The sequence below is a fragment of the Triturus cristatus genome, chromosome 5_2 (genome assembly GCF_964204655.1).
Source record: "Triturus cristatus chromosome 5_2, aTriCri1.1, whole genome shotgun sequence".
Taxonomy (NCBI): Eukaryota; Metazoa; Chordata; class Amphibia; order Caudata; family Salamandridae; genus Triturus; species Triturus cristatus.
In genome coordinates this window covers 355,665,345-355,688,883 of record NC_140588.1, presented here as the reverse complement: position 1 = coordinate 355,688,883, position 23,539 = coordinate 355,665,345, and the positions used below count along the sequence as shown (strand labels likewise).

The 23,539-nt window shown below is 47.8% G+C and overlaps 1 protein-coding gene across 16 annotated transcripts in view; it reads right to left on the bottom strand.

Annotated features, from left to right (window-relative positions):
- Positions 1 to 23,539, bottom strand: part of PRP4K (pre-mRNA processing factor kinase PRP4K) — a 632,535-nt gene that overhangs the window by 263,631 nt on the left and 345,365 nt on the right. For all 16 annotated transcript variants that reach the window (XR_014962111.1, XR_014962103.1, XR_014962108.1 and 13 more), the window contains exon 10: positions 19,056 to 19,193. Coding sequence is in view for 1 of the 16 variants with exons in the window: in XM_085607184.1 (XP_085463310.1) it covers positions 19,056 to 19,193 (138 nt within the window). In the remaining 15 variants the exon portion in view is untranslated. The remainder of the gene's footprint in view (positions 1 to 19,055; positions 19,194 to 23,539) is intronic.

The window sequence follows — 23,539 nt, the reverse complement described above, 5'->3', positions numbered from 1 at the left end:
TAGGTAATTCCTTTCATGCCATGAATCGGAGAGGCTATCGCTTGGTGGCCCATTCGGGCTTCACCTCGGGCTCACGGGGGGTGGGCATCATGATTAAGAACTCGCTCCCATTGGAGATTGATGAGGTGCGCCATGATGAGAGGGGACGTTACACTGTCTTGGTGGGTAGAATGGAGGGCAGAGTGGTCGTTTTTGTATCAGTGTACGTTCCGCCGGGGTTGCAATCTACCACGTTTGCGGACCTGGGGCGCCTCCTCCTTGACCTCCCGGATGGGCTTCTGGTAGTTGGGGGGGACTTCAATGCGGTGGCTTCAGGGTCTATGGATCGTCATCCCCCCAGGGACCTCCCCCGGGCACAGGCGTGGCTGTCCGGCCTCTTAGATACACTAGGATTGGTGGATTGCTGGCGACTAAAGCATCCCGCTCAGCTGCAATACACCTTCCACTCGGGTGCCCATGGTAGCCTCTCGCGGCTTGATTATATCCTTGTTCCTGCGGCCTATGCTGGGAGGGTGGGAGAGGTGCGCCATTTGGCGCGGGGTATTTCAGATCACTCCCCACTACTGCTGCATCTGGATGTCTTCCCGAGGGGGGAGGGCAGGGTGGCCCCAATTAATGCCTGGTACCTGCGCGACCCCACTATTCGAGCCGAATTGATCAAATCCTTCCAGCGGTACTTTGAGGAGAATGTGGGGTCTGTCCCTTCTGCCATCTCCCTTTGGGAGGCTTTTAAGGTAGTTCTTAGGGGGGGAGGCCCTCTCCTTTATCTCCCATGCCCGGAGGCGCGAGCGGGAGGAGGTAACCCGGGTGGAGGCCGAAATTACTGAACTAGAGGGTGACCTGGGGAGCAGGGTGACGGATGCCACATTGCATGTTCTACACCTCAAGCAGGCGGCCTATAGGGCCCTCGTCACGGAGGCGGCCAGGGGCCTCAGTAGAGAGCAACAGGGGCGACTGTATGATGTGGGTGATAAGGCTGGTAAATTGATAGCGTGGTTGGATAAAAAGGAGAGAGCGAGTCGTGTGGTTCCGTTGATCGAGAGGATGGATGGTGTATGTGTCACCGAGCCGGACGCCATTGTCTCCTGCTTCGCGGATTATTTCCGTGAGGTATATTCCCCGGTTTCTCCCTGCTCGGAGGAGGATTCCCATGCCCTGCTTCGGGACATCGCGCTGCCCTCCCTTTCGGTGGAGGACAGGGATTCGCTGGACGCTCCTCCCACCTCGGACGAAATTGCCCTTGCTATCCGCTCGGTCGCATCTGGCAAGGCCATGGGCCCCAATGGCATTCCTATCGAGCTGTACAAGCTGCGACCGGATGTGCTGGCGCCCCACCTGCGCGCGATGTTCCTGGCGGCCTGCTCGCGGGGTTCCCTTCCGCCGGACCAGCGTCTGGCCACGATCGTGGTGATCCACAAGGAGGGGAGGCCCCGTGAGCGGGTCACATCCTATAGGCCTATCTCGCTCTTGAATGCGGAGCCCAAAATCCTCGCCAAGGTGCTGGCCAACCGGCTGGTCGGCGTGGTGGGCGACTTGGTCCACCAAGACCAGTCCGGCTTCATACCCCATCGTAACACGGCCCTTAATCTGCGACGCTTGCACGGGGTGCTCGCGCGTGTTCCGTTCGTGCGGGAACCGGCCATCTTGGCGTCCTTGGATGCCACCATGGCGTTTGATACGCTTGAGTGGCCATACATTTGGGCGATGCTGGCGAAGTTTGGCTTCGGACCGGGCTTCATCAGCTGGGTCAAATTGTTGTATTCCGGCCCATTGGCGCAGGTGGTGGTGAATGGACGAGTTTCGTCCCCATTCGCACTGGGACGGGGTACGCGACAGGGCTGCCCCCTGTCGCCTCTCCTGTTTGCACTGGCCCTGGAGCCCCTGGCGGAGTGGCTGCGGTGGCACCCTTCCATCCGTGGTCTCCGTTGGACCCCCGAGCATGAGGACCGTGTGTCCCTCTACGCCGATGATATCCTTCTATATCTTGCCTCCCCGCGTAAATCACTGATCGTCCTAGTTGATGTTTTGCGCTCCTTCGGTCGCAACTCAGGCCTCGTCATCAACTGGGCGAAATCCTGTGTATATGTGCTTGCCGGGGAGGCTCCGGTCCTACCACGGGACTGTCCGATCCAGATCGCCTCCCAGGGGTTTCGGTACCTGGGTATATATATTACTCTGGACCCGGAGGCCCGCTACGAGCGGAATTTGCTGCCCCCCCTCCAGCGCTTGAAGGAGGACGTGGTGCGTTGGCGGCGTCTGCCGCTTTCGCCGCTTGGCCGAGCGGCCTTGTTTAAAATGATGTCGTTGCCGCGCTTTCTGTACGCTCTCCAGAACACTATGGATTTGGTCCCGGCGCGCTACTTCCGAGAAGTGGAGAGCTTGCAGCGTCGCCTGTTCTGGGACGGGAGGCCACGTATCGCCTTGGCTAAATTGACGCTCCCGTGGTACGATGGGGGGGTTGCCCTCCCGGATATTAAACGGTATTACTGGGCCTCCCAGCTAGCTGCGATTAATCATGGCCTTTACGGGCCCGCCCTGAACCCGGCATTTGAAATGGACAAGATGCTCCTGCCCGGTGGCGACTACAATCGGGCGCTTTACTCTGGCGCGCCGGACCCTCGCCTGACGGGACCGACGCATGTCATGGTGCGTGTATGGCACGCGGCTAACGCAGCTATGGGGTGGAAGGACCGTTTGACCCGGGCGTCACCGCTATATGCATCGGCGAGGTTGGGCTCCTTGTGGACCTCGAAGGGCTTCGAGAAATGGGACACGATCGGCATCAGCACAGTGGGAGATCTCTGGACGAGGGGGGGATTCAAAACTTTCGAGATGCTGCAGACGGAGTTTCAGTTGCAAGGCAGTGAGTACTTCCGGTACTTACAAGTCCGCCACGCGCTGGGCTCCGTCTTCCCGGATGTTGCGTCCATTCCGGAGTCTTCCCCCCTGGAGGACAGAGTGCTGGATGGCCATGTCCCAGACAGCACGATCTCCCTCATATACAAAAAACTGATTAACGACCGATCGGGCCTGCTGACTGGCCTCCGCGAGGCCTGGGTTGCCGATGGGCTGGAATTGGACGACGAGGACTGGATGTCCGCGGTGGCTTCTCCGAAGGAGGTGGCCATCCCGGCTCGCCTTCGCTTCGTCCAGCTTAAGATCCTCCACCGGGTCTATGTGACGGGGCCAAGGCTTCTACGTATGGGCCTAGCTGAGGATGGACTGTGTAAGCGTGGCTGTGGTGCTTTGGCAACTTTCTTGCATATTCTGTGGGAATGCCCAAAGGTGGAGCGATTCTGGCGTGGTGTGCATGAGGTCCTGCGAGTGGTTACGCGTGTCGTGCTGTTGCCTGAAGCGAGGAGATGCTTGCTGAATGTGTGGGAGCCAACTGACTACTCGGTTCCGCAGACGCGGTGGGTGACTCTGGGATACATGATCGCTAAGCGTGACATTGCTCAATTGTGGGGATCCCAGAGGCCTCCGGCGGTGTCGGCCTGGAAAGAACACATGGATTGGTGTATGTTTCGTGAAAAGGTGGTGTATGTTGCGAGGGGTAAGCCTGGGGCGTGGGTGAAAATCTGGGGCCCCTGGAACGCCTATCGCGGGGGTATTTGCGAGCCGCCGCGGCTGCCGGCTGCTTCACCAGCTCCGTCCCCCTAGCCGACCCCCTCCCCCAGCCATGGGCACGTGGTTCCCCAGTCCCTGATCTGTTCTCATTCCCCTCTTCAGAGTTTGGCGATTGGTTGGGGTCCCCCACTTAAGGAGCGCGTGCTGTCACTTGGGATTGCGGGTTGCCTTGCGGGTGTGGTTGTTTTTGTGTTGTTGTGTTTTGACAAAAGGAAACCGTATTGTTGGTTCGGAGTTATGTGGCCTGCACTACTGATACCTCCTGATTTACTCTTTTCGCACCGCCAAGAGATTTTTCTGTATGTATGTCATATGCTACTGCTACTCTAGCGGCCGGCCAGAAGGTTGTAGGCCCATACTTGTAACTATTTGAGATTGTAATAAACGGTTTCAAAAAAAAAAAAAAATTTGTCATGGCGAGACGCAGCGGAGCGTGGCGCGCGCGCTTGGCGGGGGCGGGGGAGCGCATTCCAGGCGGGGGAGCGGACCCTTTGAAGTATGATGCCGAAACGGATTGCATGGCGACACGATGCACGTGATTGTGCGCGTGCTCGCCATGCAATCCACTTTTGGGAGCACTTTGAAATGCCCCTCTTACTAGAGTCTTGCATAGCGATTGCGTAAACGCAATAGCTAGGCGAGACCTAAAAAACCATGAGTAAAAGCCCTGAATGGTTTTGTGTTAGTCCTGGCATCTTTGGCGTGGTCCCCCCCCTTTTGCCCTCTAACCTCCTGTTTTGCTGACTTCATTTTAATAGCTTTAGGATATTTTACCGCTGTTGACCAGTGTTAAAGTGCATGTGTTTTGTACTTAAAACATGGTAGCATTGGCTTATCCACAATTGAGATTTTTATCCACAATTGACATAATTGACATATTTAATTTACTTATAAGTCCCTAGTAAAGTGCACTACATGTGCTCAGAGCCTGTAAAATAAATCCTGCTAGTGAGCCTGCAGCACCGATTGTGCCACTCAGTTCAGTAGCCCTTTAAACACATCTCAGGCCTGCCATTGCAAAGCATGTTTGCGCAGTTTTAAACTGCCATGTCAACCTGTTAAGTTAACCCACTTGTCAGGCCAAAACCTTCATTTTTAATACATTTAAGTCACCCCTAAGAGAGGCCCTAGACAGCCCTAAGGGCTGTTTATCACCTTGTATTTCATCATTCTGGTGATGTCGGGAGTTATCAGCATCAGATGTATTTTCCTTTCCTACATCATGCGGGGCTTCTCTCGCAGATTTATGGTGTAGCAAATCAGACAGAACAAAAGAGAAGAGGTGAAGTAGGATATGCAAAAGGTTGAACCAGCTAAGAAGTAGGTTTGCTCGAGGTGCTGGGTAGCTGCGGCTCAGAGTAGTCAGGCTTTATCAAAGGAACAACTTTAAATCATTAAGAAGTACTACAACAGTTGTATAAGAAGAAATGCGACACAATAAAAACTCAACCCCAATTTATAAAAATAGGTTGTACTTTTTGCTTCAAATAGAAACCTCAAGGACAAAAAAAAAAGAAATCACTAGAGAGTTCAAGAGATATTAATTTTTAAGTAAACGGTAACCAACTGTTTTTCTCCCAAATGCAAAAAATCATTGATATCTACCAAGATTCAAGGTTAGCTATGACAAGTGACTTGAAAACAGTAGGCACTCTTGTGGATGCTAACTCCAACAGGGAGCTAATCGCAGGAACCAGTCAGGTCCAACTGAACAATTACCTCACTTGGACAGCAGTCTTTGTTCAAGTTCCAGGCTCTATGGGAGAACCGCCATAGAAATCAATAGAGTACTCAGGATACAAGGGATGCAGGATGCGTAAGATGCTCACGGATGCTAAGCCGGTATTGGGGGTCTTCCTGTCCTAAAGTCCTTGAGGAAGAGGGATGGATTGGACTCGGGGGTCGATGTTCCACAAAGTCCTGTTGATGTCAAGCTCAAAACCAGTTGCCCCTGGTCTTCAGTTACAGCACAACCCACGGTTCCCTTTAACTTGCAGTAACATCCTTACTAGGTGACCAAACTGCACTCCGACAAATCTCCTGGGTTCAGCAGACTGATGCAACTATTGAGGGTTGAGACTCGGCAGTCAGCGGCAATCAGGTTTTTGCCACTGGCTTTCAAGGGTGCAGGCTTCTTCAGCTTTTCTGGCCCTGTGGCTGTAATAGGGAGTCACCCAACTGACTCCTGTAGTCATCTTCTCTCTTTGCTAGGTCCATGCAACAGCAGGTATACGTCTTTCGGTCCTCTCTCCACTTCAGATGTGATCTCAGGTTTGGGTCCAAGGGTGTCACTTTTATGCCCATTTCTTGCCCTCAGAGGAAGTGGTAATTACTAGCCAATTGGCTATTTAGTCTCCTCCTGCCTAGTGACAACTTCATGCGTAGCATGTGGCTAGCACAGAACGAACAATTCTGTCTACTCCCAATGTGGCAGAACCTTTCTCTGGGTGTGTGGGGCTCCCTGGCCCAATTTAGGTGTGGCGTGTACGAATGGGCCCCTTTTTAGGTCGAGCCTAGAGGCAGCGCGCGCTGCTCTGCGAGGCATGCAGTATTGGAGTATGCACTTGAAGCCCCGCCCACTCTCTGTCCAGATTTGTCATTGGCTTGTGTCATTGTCCTTCGTAAATGCTGGCTTCTGATTCGCACATAGGCGTATTAGTCCCTCCTAAGTACCGCCTTGTCTTCATTTGTAACGTCCCAGGGTGACTGGCCTTCTTCTTCGGTTGTTGCACGGTAAGTGTTATTTAGTCTGTAAGCACTATTTTCCTTTATTGAGGATCACTTACTGCAGGCAGGAAATGCGCTGCTTCAGCTGGAGCTTTAACATGGGCGCCTGGTTTCAATGACAACCCAGGCACCCAGCATGATCTCAATCCCCCACCCACCCAGTCACTGCTTAATCTCGCTCCGTCGCCCTCGTGTCTGCCCCCCACCAACCAGACCTAAAGCGCCGCCTCCTCCATGACAAAGTCTACGCTGCCTCTACCCTTGCTTGGTATTTTGGTGACCTTTGCATTTATGAAGCTGCATTTTGGAGAGCATGACCAGAACTACGTTTTTTTCCATAGCCCGTAGCTCTTTTTCTCAGTTCCATAGGCCGATATTGAGCTAACGTCTGCAAATGATTTAGCTGTCTGCAGCAAAGTTTCACATGGGCTCCGAAACTAAGTGTTACAAGCTCTGAAGAGCCCCTTTTCACTTGCTTCGCCCACAACTAGTGCTGTGCTGCTGTTACAGCCAACAGCAGCTTGCGATCTGAGAAGTGTTAGCGCACGTTTCCCATCCATCACAAGTGTGCCTTACAGCGGCCAGCATACGAAGCTCTCAGACGCATGAGGGAGTCACGCATGACATGGACCCAGTTGGCATCATTACACTGGCACTTCCGTCTGCTTTGCTGTTAAAACTGTGACATACTCCAGCCACAACAGGTTTGCACTCAAGACCTCGCACCTTAATAGCAGTCGCCTTGCGGTTGCAAAAACGTGTGTATGTAAAGCGGTATGCCCAGGGATTGGCACCATTGTGCCCGGAATAACAGCCAAGTCACAGGAATCATCAACTCCTGAATACTCACAGTATGCCAAGAATATCCTCCATTATACATAGCCATTATTATGCAAAACAGAGATGGCCACAACGTTGACCACAATATATCAATGTTTATTTACCAAAGACAGCATTGTACCAATTATGAATGCATCATGTCTACGATGCCTATAATTGCCCATTATGCCATACGTAAGCTCCGTCATGCCAAATGTAGCACACTTAAGGGTTACTTTAGGTAAAGTAATATGGCCAGTAAAAGCAAAAAACAAAAGTTACTAATTTTTGTAGCGCTGTTACTTGTCGTCATTATTTTTTAAATTTTAGACCACATTTCACTTTCGAAGCACGCACACTTTATAGTATAAAAGAACAGCATCAATAACAACTTAATTTATGGGATTTATTGAACTTCACTATTCAGGTAATTAATCCTACCGAGGCCGCCTTAAATTTGTCCTTTGAAGCTCGCCTTTTGGGCTCATATCCATTGTTGGACATCCTGCCAGGAGCAGGTCACACCTCATCTCACAGCGGATCCATGGTTTGGCTTCCCAAGAGTCGGCAGGGACAGAAGACTGTCTCGAGGACAGAAGCTTGTGTGCAATTGTGAATGGCTACTGGAGACTTTGAGTAACAAAGTGGCAACTTTCTAGAGTCGCCATTTGTGTAAAAGGTACATTAAATTTGAGTTTAATGCAACAATTTGTTGGACACCTTACCATGTTTCATAATCCCATTTAAAAGGAAAACTTCTAGGCTGACCAATGGTTTGAATGCCAAAGTCGAGTTAGCAGTTTTGACTGCTCTGCAAGCCTGCAATGGTGGGCTGGAATTTGTGCTTTCCTTTGCATTTTCATTTGTCATACTCGTGGTGGCACAATAACTGCTGCAGTCTACAAGGGATACTTAACTTACAAGTATTGGGTACCCTTGGTACCATATACGAGGGACCTATAAGTAAGTTAACTTATGCCAATTGTGAGTAGAGTAACTAGACATACACCTACTATTAAGGGCCACAGCACTGGCACAGAAAGGCCTATTTGGCAGGACACCGGGTACTTTCAGAGTCGAAAAGCCAGCACCACCAGTCCAAATGTTAGGGTGTGATTATGAACAATGAAGCATTTCTTTACACTCTTTCCGAATCACCTAGGGTATAAAAGATACACAGTGTGCAAGAGATGTTTTTAAAGCAGCTTCAGATTGAATATCATCATTGAAATAAATAGGAACTAGACAGTCAACTTCTTAACTAGCATGGTAACCAACCTAGCCTTCCCTTTGGCAAGATGAAGAAAAATTGTCCAAAAGCTGCCCTGGTCGCTCGAACGTATTCCTTACCGGAGATAAAAGAGACACTGTACTGTTGCCAAAATCTGAGTTTAAGGGAGGGCCAAGGTGAGTGTAGCAGCAACTGTCAATGAAATTGGTACGAAAGAAACGACTGTCTATTGGATGGGCATTGTTGACGGAATGGGATTTGTTGGCGGTGGGATGGTCTTCATTGGTTAGTGAGTGTCGGAAGAGTGGACTTACTAGTGGAGGTGGAGTTCATTATCACGGGTGAGACTGCCTTAAAAGCAGATGATCCATTTGTTGTCACAATGATCTTTAACAACGATGGTTTAGAAAAGGTCTGCTTACCACGACTTGTTGACCAGGGAGTCGTCTGGACAGCATTCTAAGCTCAGACACTAAGAGAGATAAAACTACACTGGACAAGAGTTTTGATTTGGGTCTCTCAGTAGAACAGAACCGAGAGTCTTCATCTTCAGGCAGGTGCAAAGGCTCTTTTGGTGGGAGTCATTTGTGGCTCTGATGGGGAGCAGTCTGCAATCGGATTTTTAGAGCTGACTCAATTGAGCTTTCTAGCCCTTGAAGGAGGATGTACAGTAGCACTCTTCACTGAAAACCAACCACACTGAGAAGCAAGACACAAAGAGGGCGACCTTAGCTATCGATGTGGGTCTTAGAACTGTCTCACAAATGAGTAGTTCTACAGAACTTGCCCCAACATGTTGAGACAGTGCCTTGAAGAGTGATCTGGAGACAAAGGGTGTGTCAGCCACGGTGATAGAACTCTCAGGGCTTTCCTCCCAGTCACCAAAGGAACGGACTGTGCTTAATTTCTGCAGCTGGGGGTGAGGAGAGGTCCCAGGGAGAGATTATATCCAAAAGGAACAAGTTCGGACAAAAACAGCTGCGCTCAGAGCATTACCTGGTCCCTGTAGATGTGTGGTAAAAGAAAATAGAACAATCCGGTGGATATGACTATTTTCAAAGTTATTTGCTATATTAGTTTGCAGCTGTGTTAACATCAGGTATTCAGTACGTTGAAATATTTGCATTAAGCCTCCTCTAAAAGACATATGGTTTTCAAATGTTGTGGCTCAGGCTCTGCAAGGAATGCAATACTCAAATGTCCATTTGTAGCATGCTCAACCCAGCAAAGTTGAGCCATTGGGAACAGCAGCACTTTAGAGACATAGCTGTATGGTATCCTCCGGAAATAGGTACACCATCCAGTTTAATGACCGGACTCCCTGAACGAATTTTTGTTAGATGGGTAGTCTACTGTCATAACTTATATCCAGCTCACTTTTCCTCCTCAAGGTGTGCTTAATGTGTGTACATGGGACATGAAAAAATGAATGGAAAGAAATCCTGGAGATTTATTAGGTTACCTAATAGAGCACCCACGACAATGACCCCTTGGCAGATTAAGACAGAAGTCACAGAGTGTGAAAACCTTACCAGGTCTCACCTATGTTTGCGATCATCACTTGCATGATGGAATGGTACAAAAAACAGCGAGGGCACACACTATACTACCATAAAACGACACCACTACCAAAAATGTAAACAAGGCCCACACACAGTATTTATGACTATCTTCATGTGGCCTACCAGGGTACACCATCTCAAACCTCAGAATGCATTTGAATCACTGACCTAGAGGGTAATCCGGACAATGCGTGACCCTACTTAGATGATAATATCATCCCATATAGTCTTAATGGGCCTTTTCGCAATGATGGCGCCTCCCTAGTAAGGGTCTTACTATGCCTTTGGGAGCCCTTCAGGGTGTAAAAAGTACCCCCTGACATCAGGGACCCTCTATGCTGTTGTGGAACACTCCATTAAACAGAAGGCCACTCCTATGACATTAGGGACATTGTGAAAACACTCCTGTGATGTCTAGAGTCTATACCATAACATCAAGGCCACTTCCATGATTCAAGGGCGCTCAAGGAAAGGTTGAAAAAAACACTTCTGAGGGACCTTTTGTATGAGAGGAATGGTCAGACAGACTTACAGTGAAGCGTATCACTTATGCCAGTTAGGTACCCAGGTAACTCTAAAAGCTCATAGACCACAGGCCAGCAATGACTTACATTTTTACTCCTTGTATAAAAACAACCTTTTTCAATAAGAAAAAAAAAAAGGAGTGACCCATCAGTGGGGAAAAATTGAGCACTCGCCACCAAAGCTCCTACTGGATATAGCCCTAACACAAAAAGGAGTCTGCTAACTGAAAAACAGATAAAACAGACTTTTAACCCAACATTTAGTATCAGAAACAATATAAATGAATGGAGTATTAAATATGCTTTAGAGTCTGTTTTTGCTTGTTAAACAGAAATGACCCTGGGTTCTGGGATCATTTTAAAGAGCCATAAAAAATAACAGACAATTGCTTCCCACCTGTGCCCCACGTGTTGCTTCTCGCACCCAACCCTCCTTAACTATGCTCCCCGCATTGTTTCCACCCCGCCCTGCTCTGCTGTCCCACTGCACGTTGCTCTCCTTGTTAGTTTGCTTTCCTTCCGGCGCACTCCATGTTGCTTTCTTTCATCTGTGAACCCTGTGTTGCTTCCCTCACCCCCTTCACTGTGACTCTGCCCCACTCTCTATGTTGTTCTCGACCCTGTTGGTTTGTTTCACCCACTGTACCCTCCGTGTTGCTTCCCCCTTCAAGTTGGTTTAGCCCTACCCTCCTGTTAGGTCCTCCAACCCCATCTTCTGTAACACTGAATTAAAAATAAATAATAATCCACCGAAGTCCAATTATATTGTTTAAAGTTCTTATATCTTCTTTATTTCTTTCTAAATCGACCTTTTTCTCAGGCGCGGACATTGGTTCCTGAATTGCTTTATTCTCTGTGCATCGTGGAAGTCAACGGGACCTTTTAACCAGCGCTAACCATTCTATTTTACTTGGAGCCCGTTTTTACTTGCTGGGACTGCGAGGTCCAGGGTGCGTAGCCACAAAGTTAACACAGCGCACCTGGACACTCTTCCCGGCCCCTCCTCCCGCTGCCTTGCCTTGCGATAAAACGCCTCGCGGCCCCCGCTTCGCGGGAGCCGCTCGCAGGCGCGGACATTGGTTCCTGAATTGCTTTATTCTCTGTGCATCGTGGAAGTCAACGGGACCTTTTAACCAGCGCTAACCATTCTATTTTACTTGGAGCCCGTTTTTACTTGCTGGGACTGAGAGGTCCAGGGTGCTTAGCCACAAAGTTAACACAGCGCACCTGGACACTCTTCCCGGCTCCTCCTACTCCTATTATTTGAACCCAGCTCACAACCGCGCTAGCGGGACGCGTGCGGGGCGTAGTCCGGGCAAAGGGCGGGCTCGTCTGAGCTCGTCCGAGGTCGGCAGAGGACGGGACGGGGCACATCTCTTGGCTCCTATGGTACGTGGACTTACATATGTTCTCTGCTGACGTCGATTGCCTGTCTTCCAGTGACCCATTGTTTTGCTGGTCCCTCAGGATTATTGCTTCTTTCCCTTCTACTTTTCTGCTACTGTTTCTTGGGCAATGGCATCTGGAGGTGTGGGGAAGGGGAGGAAGTCCCTTACTGGGTCCGGAGTTGTTGGCACACTGGACAACTTCATCATAAGGGCCACCTCCGTCCTACAGAGAGAAATTGAGTTAACTGAAAAAAGGCTCTCTCTTGACCAAGTTTTCACTAAAAGGTCCTCTTTGGGAAACATTGCCACGGCCCAGTCACCAAGCAATTACTGTACTGCTAGCCACATTGTTAATTTTCACGGCAGCTCATCTACATCCTCAGCCTTGAGCCATAACATCAACAGTTCTACTGAGCGTGAAGAGCATACTGACCAGGTTTCAAGCCTCCCTTCAACTACTGTGGGGACTACCAGATCTGGCCAACCGATCTGTCTGGAAGTAATCAATGCTACTTTGACTAAACAGGCTGTCAGACGTAAGCGGAGTGGCACAGCCCTGACTGATAAAAGATCGAAAAACCCTAAACGGCCTAAACCTGGAGCCATAGATTGTGCAGTTAATACTGAACCCACCAATTTGGTGTCGCAAAGCACTGAGTGCAACCTGGTCACGGAATTTGGAGGAGATTTCTGGTCCAAATTAGAGCAGTTATTTACTGCTATATGCCTCCCAATGCATACCAGACTTGATGTAATTGAAAATAAGTTATCGGCTTTTGAATTGTGGTTTGCTGGTGTCCTGGGGGCTATTGAGCCTAATTTGCGGGAGGGCATTAACACCAATTTCTCTCTTTCTGCAAATCGCTCTGCTGAATCAACTGTTCCTGCACCTAAATCCCCTAACCCGAGGCTAGGAGCTGTAGTCCATTCCACCTCGCAGCATTATAGGCCTGGATCTACTGCCCAAATATCCCCTGATAGTCCCGTCCTACCTACTATAATTGGAAATGCTTCTAGTAGGGGTAACTTTGCTACCACAAATACATCCGCTGACACGAGAGCTATCAATGCTCAACAAAATACACTTAGCTGCCCAAACATTGCCACTCAAGTGAAAAATAAGTTAACTTGTTTGGATCTCCCCCCTGAATCAGTTCCCTATGTGGTGGTACTCGCAGGGGTTCCTACCTTAGATAAGGGCACGAAGGAGGACTCCAGTAAGCTCAAGAATAAGTGTATTCATTGGTTGAATCGCTACAAACCCCTTCCTAAAGGGTGTAGGAGCGAAATTCTTTTTGCAAGACGGCTGGACTAGGTGGGAAATTGAACTAAAGATCTGCAGGGTGACTGCGTTGTAATTAACTTTAGAAATCCTAGAACAGTTGGCTACATCTGCAACGCGCAGTCACGCAGCATAGGCAGCCCTGAAACTTCCATCAAAGCCCTTCCACTGACCTACTTCTATCCGGGTCCATCTCCATTGGGTCGCAAAGCTCCTGGGACGACCTGGGCGACTGGACCAGGTTGGGACCAGGTGGGCTTCCTTCCCCATTGTGCTAACGAATCACAAGCTGCTATGCAATCTTGCCCACCTGCTCTTGAATCTTTCTATCATTTTAACAACTATAGTGTTTTAGACCAGGTGGACTGACGTCTGGACCCCGGTGTTTCTATCATCCTGACTGGGGCCCAGAAAGAGGCAAATATTGTTAAGGTAGTTGGGGGAGTTAACTGTCCCCGACCTGTGTCCCCTTCCCTTGTCCTTACACCTAACCTCAAGGTAGTCTGTCCTAGGGAATGTTCTATTGTACACCTGGAAAATCCTCCTGTCTTGACTTTGCCGGGGGTGCTGACACACGAACATGATTGGGGAAACCTGGGTAAGGACTCCCCTACTAAAAGTGAGTCCAGGACCGATGTTAATCTTATCTCCTGGAACGTAGCAGGTTTAAAGAGCAAACAAATTTGCAAAGAGTGGGGCAACTTTATGGACACCTTTGATATTTGTTTGCTACAAGAGACATGGGCCATGGAAAATTACCAACGAGAAGGGTTTGCCACTTTTGACATCCTTGCTTTATCTAGTGGCAGGGGGAGACCTTCTGGAGGCCTCAGTACCTGGGTTGCAACCCACCTGGGCGCTTCAGCCAGGAAACTCCAAACGGGATCCGATGACATCTTATGTGTTTTATTGGACTTGCCTGGGAACAAATATATAGCTCTTTTAAATGTCTATTCAAGACCTTCCCCAGGAGGAGGCGAATCCAAGGTCATCACAGCCCTGAATGATTTTATTCTGACTATGGATTCAGAATACTCTGTCATAGTAGGTGGCAATTTCAATTGCCAATATGAGCCACTTAGTCTTTCAGCACAGAATGATTTAGTGGTGGAAGATGCTTATTCAAATATTCCTGAGCCTATGATTCCCACGGTCAGGGCTTGGACCCCACTAGTGCTGCAAATTCTCTCTCTTACCCTCTCCCTATCATTGAGGGCCTGTAACGGCAGATTTAAATCTGACCAGCCTGGACAAACTACTTTCAATAGAGTTGGGCATTTGTCAATCTTGGATTATATCCTGATTGACACAAAATCTTGGGATAAGGTCCTAGACTTCAGGGTGGTCGCTCGAGATGATAGCGACCACAATGCCCTTACTCTGAAATTAAAACCAGACCATTGGGGATTTACAACTTACGCTAATGGGGTGTTTCCTCCTCCGCAACCCTTAACTCTGCATAATAATAAACGAAGAGTAAGATGGTCCAGTATTCTTGTGTGTGCTGACAGACTGGCAGAAACCTACAGATTGGCACTTCCTTGTCTCAATAAAATGGCCGGAGTCGTGCTAAATTGCTCTTCTAGTGAGAGCTTACTTAGCCCTGTTATTATCCATACCCAGCTATCCTCGAAACTTGTGGATGTTTTCTCTCGGTCAGAGGCTCCCAAGGCCCATGTGGCCAACAAACACGCCTGGTATACCTCTGAGTGCAGGAAACTAAAAGCTGAGTTGATTGGGGCAATTAAAGCAAAGGATAAATCCAGGACTAAATCACTCCGAGCCCAGTATAAACAACAGATCAGTAGGGCAAGGAAGTCTTGGGAAGACGATAAGTGGGAGGAGTTGAGAATATCATTACAGAACAAGGATTTCAGGACCTTTTGGGCCATTGTTAACAATGGCAAGAAAAATCCTGATACCATTACTGGCTCCAACATTGCCCCTGCAGTATGGGAAGGGCACTTCAGGGGTCTATATTCTATAATTAATTGCAATTTACCCCCCCGATTGATCCTCCCTTTAATACAGCTTGCTGTGCTGATTCCATCCCACGAATTAAGATTAAAGAGGTTCGAAACGCCATCCTTATGCTCATATCTAACAAAGCGCCGGGTTTGGACAAAATTCCAGGCGACCTTTTTAGGTCTGAACCCACGATATGGGCGCCATATTTATGTGTCCTATTCAATGCTATCTTATATGGCGCAGACCCACCAGCAACTTGGCGAGGTGCCGAGATAGTGCCTATTCACAAAAAAGGTTGTCCTTTACAGCCTTCGAACTACCGCCCGATAAGTCTAATTGATACGACTCAAAAATTATTCGGGCGTATAATTCTGAATAGACTACAGGCCTGGGAAGAAGAACACAATATTCTAAGCACTTTGCAGGCCGGCTTCAGGAAGGGTACTTCAACCCTCGACCAGATCTTTTGTCTCCAGGTTATATTCTGGAAGTCTGTGAGTATAGAGGGTGGCAGCCTCTACCTCATTTTTGTTGATCTAAGATCAGCATTTGACCTGGTTCCGAGGGAAAAACTCTGGGCCGTTCTGCAATTGCTTAATGTTCCCCCCCATCTCTTAGATGTTCTGAAAAGCTTACATAAGGCCAACTTTGCTCAGGTCAGATGCGGAAAGTATGGCGAACTCTCTGAACCCTTCCCTGTCTCCCGAGGAGTCCGACAAGGATGCGTATTAGCACCCACGCTGTTTTGCCTATACATCAATGGGCTTGTAAACCATCTCTTAGCCCTTAAAGACACCGATGTCCCTAGGCTTGCCTCGGGCAAGGTACCGGCCCTAATGTTTGCCGACGACACTCTGCTGTTGTCACGCACTCCTATGGGTATTCAGCGCATTTTAGATGGCTTTGTAGACTTTTGTAGTGATAGGGGCCTCGAGATCAACCTAGCCAAAACTAAATTTATGATTCTTAATCCTCCCAAACGCACCCGCCCCAATCCAGTCCTGAATGGCATCCCCCTTGAACGGGTGAAAACGTTTACCTATCTGGGGATTACACTCCAAGAAGATTTGGGGTGGGGAGGTCAGGTTCTTAATTCCACTCTTAAGCTGACCCAAACCACAGGAGGCATGGCTAGATTATTTAATGGTTCGGTTTTCAAACCAGTTACACCAGTGGTAGAAATTCTTAAAACCCAGGCAAGACCTGCTTCAACCTATGGAGCGGAATTATGGGGTCATTCCAAAATAGATAGCCTATCGAGGGTTGAAAATTCCTTTATAAGGAAATTATTAAGTCTACCCTCTAGTTCTCCCTTGGTCCCCATTAGACTCGACCTGGGATTGCTTCCAATTGAAGAGGTGGTGGCGGCTCGGCCCGTCCACTATTGGAAGAGACTATGGTCCAATCCGGACCTGGGAACCTATAGAGACGAATTCTTGGAGCTCTGGCCCATAATTAAACACATGAATATCCCTTGGTTAATTCATGTTAGGGACATTTGCTCCAAGATTGGTCGTCAGGAACTTTGGGATACTCCAGGAAGTTCTTGTTTAGCTATTTCTAAAACCAATCTGGCTGAAGAACTCAGACATTTTCATTTAATACGTTTACATATGAACCCAAAAGTAGGTAGGTTGACTGAGCAGTTTCTCCTGATTAAACCGAACTATGGGAGGGAACTATTTTTGGATCTGATTTTTCCCACTGTTGCTAGGAAGCTATATGTTCAATTTAGAATGGGCACTTTACCACTCAGGTCTTTTACTTCTAGATGGGACACTAATAAGAGTATCTCAAGCCCTGCATGTGGCTACAAATTGGAGGATGAAAAACACGTGTTCTTTTTCTGCCCAACGTACCATACCCATAGGAAGCGTTGGGTGAAATTAATTTGCAGGAATCTTGGTTTTAGAGACTGTGCTAACGCGCTGCGAGTTTTAAAATACGACACCCAACCCCCAATTGTCTTCGCAGTTTCACGCTTTTTAAATGCTGTATGGTTGCAGCGTAGGAAATTCTCCACCAATTGTTAATCATTTGGATATTTTAAATGCAATCTGACTATTTTACATTGTTTTGGTGGTTAAAATGTGTTCTGCTTTTTGACATAAAATTTGATGAAATGTATTGTTGCTTTTATGGCCCTTGTGGCCGAAATAAAATTTATGAATCAATGAAATCAAACACAGCCTCAGCCAAGGCGTTTTGTTTAATAATGAACTTCTTCAGGGTGTTTCATTACTGTTTTTATGTTTATCCAAAGAGGAAAATGTCTTGTATCAAGTAGAGTCATCTCCTTTTTTCCTATATCCGTTTCATGGTCATCTGTTATTCATAGCAATCCTACATGACTGGGGCGCACCATATTCCCCAACTTAATCCTCACAATCAGGATTGGACGTACACCACATTGACACTCGAATCAGTGTCTATTGTTCTGACAGGCACCAAAACAGTAAGGAAACGATCTGAAGAAGTTCATTATCGACTGAAACGTGTGGCTGAGGCTGCGTTTGATTATATAGGAGAAAAGAAGGAAGATTTGGGAAAAAAATAAAAACGATATAAGAACTTTTAACAATATAATTGGGCTTTTGTGGATTACTGCTCTTTTTTTTTTTAGTACACCACTATCCTAAATCTCATATTTATCTGACTAGAGGAGGTGCACTTGTCAGTGAGCACTATATAGATTGTGCACCAAGTCTGAAAACCTGGTACAGCTTGGGATGTGCGATTAGTGGGGCCTAGCTGCAATTGTGTGTATTTTTTATTCTGTTTTGCTTCAACGCCCCTTTTCCCACGCTCCACCTTGCTATCTCTTGCCCATGCTGTTCACTTCACACTCAAGCCCCAGAGAACCTGAGGTTATCTGGATCTCATCTGCCAGGTAGCACATGATGGGCCAGACTTTTGGATCAACATCGCTGGGGACCAAATACTGCATTTCCACTTCTAAAGGCGCATGGTGGTACCAAGAGCCCCAGGATCTCCAATCATGGGATGGGGTGTCATAGTTGAAGTGGTCAAACATTTGGCATTCTTCCTCTGAATATCCCTTTGAGTGCACAAGAGAGAGGCCAAGGAGTGGATGGGCTTGTAATCTAAACATTGTTATGGCCTACTGACTTACACAGCCTTCAGCCTCAGCTCCTAGTCAGCAATTTTAGTTCAGTAGATACGAAGCTGATAGGGACAACTGAAAGGGATGTCACGAGACGACAGTGTGAAACCAATAGCAGTGCTGTCATAAACAAATGTATATGTATCAGCACGTTGTTGATAAAAAAGCTTTTGCAGGAATATAGCTAAACAAACTTAGCGTAAACCTTTTTTTCTTTTCAAAGGGCCTTATTTGAAGAGGAGTGAAAATGGCAAAGATGATTTCGCCGCATGCAGAAAACATGTGCGTTGTAACTTGATACCTTTTCAATTGTAGTCTACTTTGGCTGATGCATGACTATTGTGGCATTTCGGTGTGTGCATATATTTAATGACATTGGCAAAAGCACGCTGACAACACGGTAGGGAGCCCAAGAACATCAGGATTTAGAAATTCACTCAACTAATATCTCTACAAATCACTATATGATCATTCACAGTTTGCGTCTTTCACCAGAAATTCTCCATTCTTAAGTCATTTCCACATTTAGGGTTTTAGAAAATCCACCATTCAAGATGTTGATTAAATTTATAGAAAAACACTGCAAATATGTTTTTGGACAATGGGGCATCCAACTACCAGGAAACAAAGAAAGCAGTCAGCGTTTTTAGGCTTATACATCCATTTAAGTATAAAAAAGATACTGTATGCAGCAACAACAAAAAATCACACAAAGCAAACATTCATACATGTCTAGGCTGCACTCAAACTATTCTGTAATCAGTATTAACAAAAATAACAGTACTGATATTTCGTCATGTTACCTTAGAGGCTCAAATACCAGACACAAGTGCTGTTTGTGGTAAAAGTGTCTGAATAACCGCAGACAGTGGAACTTGTCATCAGGATCTGCATCATTGAGCTTCTTCAAAAAGTCAAGCTCTTTTAAGCCAGTCTTTTGCCTAAAATAGAAAGCAAAGCAGAATGTCTTAGTGACAAGAAGTGCACTGTCACTATTTCTTCAATTGAAAGAAATTTAATACATGATAATGCAATAGGTACACAAAAAGAACTATTTTTATTGATATACATTTGAAAATAGTGACATAAGAACATGTTTAGAGAGAGAGCTATAGAGGGATTCTACCAGGTTGGTGTGGCAATCTTCATTTATCCCTTAATCTACTACTTTTTATTAAAGAATCAGGTGTTACAATGCTTAATTTCGACCAAGATAAAAATATTTGAACAAAATCCACTCTGCTTCAATATCACTCATTATGATATATGGAATGAAGGAAACAACCCAGCTTTGATACAGTCACATAATGATGTTTTTAGGTGATTTATGTGATATTTCACATAAATAGTTTTAGACCACAGCGAAGTGTAGGACACAGACTGTAAATCTAGTGTGGAAGGTGTGGTTAGAGTATCCATCAGAAAGAGCGTTACTGAAGGTAAGCAACATGCTCTTCTGATGGATACTTTGAACTACAGATTCCTCACCTTTAGAATAGAAACCAAAGCAGTACCTCGCCAGGTGCTGGGTCTGTGGAAGACTCCAACCAAAAAGTTGTGTAGGACCGAAAAGCCAAAATGCCCATCATGTCAGACAAGGCAGTAGTGCTTCAATAACATGTGCACTGATGCCCACGTTGTGGCCAGACAAATATCCAAGACAGTCACTCGGCACACCATGCAGTGATAGCATCCTTGACATTGGTGGAATGTGTCCAATCCTTCTGGAGGTTGCTTCTTGGCCAACGTGTAGCAGATTGTAAGGCATGGGGTTAACTTCCTGGACAAAGTAGTTTTTGCACCGCCTTGCCTTTCTTTGCCCGAGAACAAAAAGCTGACGATCCACCAAAAAGGTTTTGCTGCCATTGATCTAAAAATTCAAGGCTCTTTTGGGACCCAAACTATGAAGTATCTTCTCTTTCGAGGCATCAATCAATCGGTCAGTCAGGGGCTTTTAAAGTTCGACTAATCACCTGTGAAGGTCTCAAGGCGCTCAAGGCATGACGGAGCAAAAATGTTGGGAGTGTGAGTTACTGTTCGACATGAAAGGGAGTAACAGCATTTGGTAGAAAGGCCGCTCTAGTCCTCAGCATTAGTTTGTGCGGAAAGGTGGTGTAGCATGGGTGGACAGAAATAGCCTGAAGCTAACTTATGAGGCGTGGTGAAATTATAGCAGTGAGAAAAATAAGGTCAGGAGGCATACAAGGCAGCAATGTAGAGGCTCAGAAGGGTGCACATAAAAAAAGGTAAGGACCAAATTACGATCCCACTGTGGCATCAATGAAGGATTTGGGAGAAAACATATGAATTAAGCATTTAAGGGACATCATCAAAACAGGTGACTTGAACAATTACAGCTAGTAGGGCAAATGCAAAAAGACTGAAAGGGCATACAAATACCTTTAGGAGTGCAAACTGTAAGTACTTGCTGGGCCAAAAATAAGATAAACAACAATACATCCATTAGTTTGGTCTGCAATGGGCCTGTATTACGTATTCCAAACCAAGCTACAAACTTATCCCAGCGTTGAGAGTAAGCAGAGGAGGACACCAGGGCACAAGTATGACATCAACTACTTCAGTAGGGAGATCGAATGCAGTAATATGCCACTGCTCAATCTCCATGCAGGGAGGTGCAGATTGGCCAGCCCTGGTAGCAAGATCCTGCTATGCTGCTGAGACAGAAGGTCCCTCTGAAGCAGCAGCCTCATCACAGGACAGATTCCAATGCCCAGAAATCCTAAGAACCACTCCCTCCTCGCCCATGGGCATGAAGGAGTATTCTTAGGAACTCCAGTGTGTAAAAGTGCTGACATTGTGCTTTCTCTGAAGTGGCGAAGAAATCAAGCCAGGGTTCTCCCCAATGCTGTAAGACGCCCTATGCCACATCTGGGTGCAACTGCTATTTGATAGCCACCAGGTGTTCTTTGCTGAGTTTGTCCATCCTGATTCAGCCAGTTCCAGAGGTACAGGTTCTCCCAGCAAAGGACCCTTCTCTGCTTGTGCTTGTTACAATACCACATGACAGTGTTTTTTTTCTGTGAATATCTGAACCGGACTCCCCTTCACGGACGTCAGGGAGGCTTTCAACAACAAGCAAATGGCCCACAACTAACATGTTGCTGTAGTGACTGGTTTCCTAGCAGAATGGCTAAGTGATCAGCATATCAAGGTAGAAGGCTTCAAAGGCCTCTGCTCCCCAGCTTCCTCAGACAGGGGAAATACCACCCTCTGCCGTTGGTCCATTTCACACCAGGACAAGCAGAAAAATTAGCTAGTCAGGAGGCATGCTCCCCTCTTAGGCTAGTATCACCCCTAGGGTGAGCTACCTGATGTGTACACGGCTTTTAGAATTCCACCATCTTAGTTTTGGTGAATTAAGCTCTCTGGGTAGGGGTTATGCCTACTTCCCACAGGAAGAGATCAGATCATATAGAGGGTGTAGACACCCTAAAGCTAAGTAGCCAATTAGCTACTGCCTGTCACACCCCTAACGCCCCTAAATTGAGTATTTAGATGGTACCCCTGAAACCAGGAACTTAGATTTGATAGATCAAGAAGAGAGGAAAAAGAAGATGTGAGAAAGTGCAATCTTTCTTGCATGGTATGCCCCCACGTTTTGCTGAATTGCTGATGTACTTTCACTGAGTGTGCCCTGGGCTCCTGCCAATCAGGGCCTGTGTTCCTTCCCTAAGACTGCATGACAGCCTAAACCCAATTGGCATCTCTGGCCACAGGTCAGCCCCTGGTAAATGGCACCATAGGTACCCAGTGCACTGTGACCAGAGAAGGCCCCTAAGGTCGGCAGCACTTATTGTGCCACCCTTAGAGGCCCTGTACCCTGACACACACACACTGCCTTTGCAGGCTGAGTGTCTGGGTGCAGAACAAAACAGAGTCGACATGGCACACATCCCGGTGTGCCATGCCCACAAACACACTGCCCTGGCATACCTCAGTCACCCCCCTAGCTGGGTGCACTATGCTAGTGGTGAGGGTACATGTGCATGAGCCCTGTACCCCTACAGTACCCAGGTCCATTCCTGGGCACTAAGTGCAGTGCTGCCATTGAGAGTATATGGTGCTGGGAGGTCGTCAACACGAACTCCACAGCACCATGATGGTAACACTGAAGACTGAGAAGTTTGGTATCAAACTTCTCAGCACATTAAACCCACACTGATGCCAGTGTGGGATTTAATGTAAGATGCACGACAGAGGGCAACTTAGAGTTGCCCCCTGAACCTAACCTACAATCCACGTCTTGTCTGAGAGGCTGCCTAGGCTGCCACACAGCAGACATGTTGCTGGACCCCTGGGTAGAGAGCCATCCGCTCTCCTGGGCCTGCAACAATGCACATCCTGGGCGAGGTACTAGGTCTCCTCCCCCAGGATGGGCAGGGGAAGCTTCAAAATGCTTGCCGCCTTTGTGAGCTTCTCCAGGCCACTTGCTGCACCCAGCAAACTGGCCCCCACCAGTCCCCCACTCTGGCGGGAAACCCCAAGGGAGAAAAGGGGGTGTTTCAGCCTCTGACAACCCCAGCCCTCAGGTGGGGGAGGCAAGGTGAAGCACATCTCTGGGCTCTCACCATCTTGAGGATGGGGAGCCCAGCCCAATCAGGATTAGGCTACTGCCCCCCTCCCACAGTAGAGTGGCAGGACAGGGGGTGTACCCACCGCGGGGAAGGGACCCATTGGTCCCTGCCCTTTACCTACCTGTAACACCCCTAAATTTAGTATTTAGTGACACCCTGAACCTTCCTTCCTCAGATCCCGAATCCGAAAGCAAGAAGATCAAGAATCAAGAAGACCTGCCATGCATCTGCTAACAAGAGGAAGACACCAACTGATTTGGCCCTAGCCCTACCGGCCTGTCGACCCTCGAACCTGCTCCTGCTAAATCCCGACGTCTCCAGTGGTCAGCAACCTCAAAAACCCTGGAGGACCTGACTGCCTTGTGACACTACAAAGACTGGGACTCCCACGAGCAGTGGTCCTGCTCAAACAACTAGCAACAACCCCTGGCACTAGCCAAGAACCGCGAACCCTGCACACACTGCACCCGCCAAGCCTGGCCTGTGCCTGAGAGGACAAACCCCAAGAGGACGTCCCTCCGTCGATTGTGACCCAGAATCCAGCACCCAAGGACCCACCTCGACGCTTCTGACGACGCCTGCAGCCTCAGAACCAGGGACCCCTCCAACCGCGACCAGCAGAGGGTAAGATTTCCTGACGCGAAAAGACACCCCTGCACTGTGCCCAGCTCCTGGGTGCCTACCTAACCTAC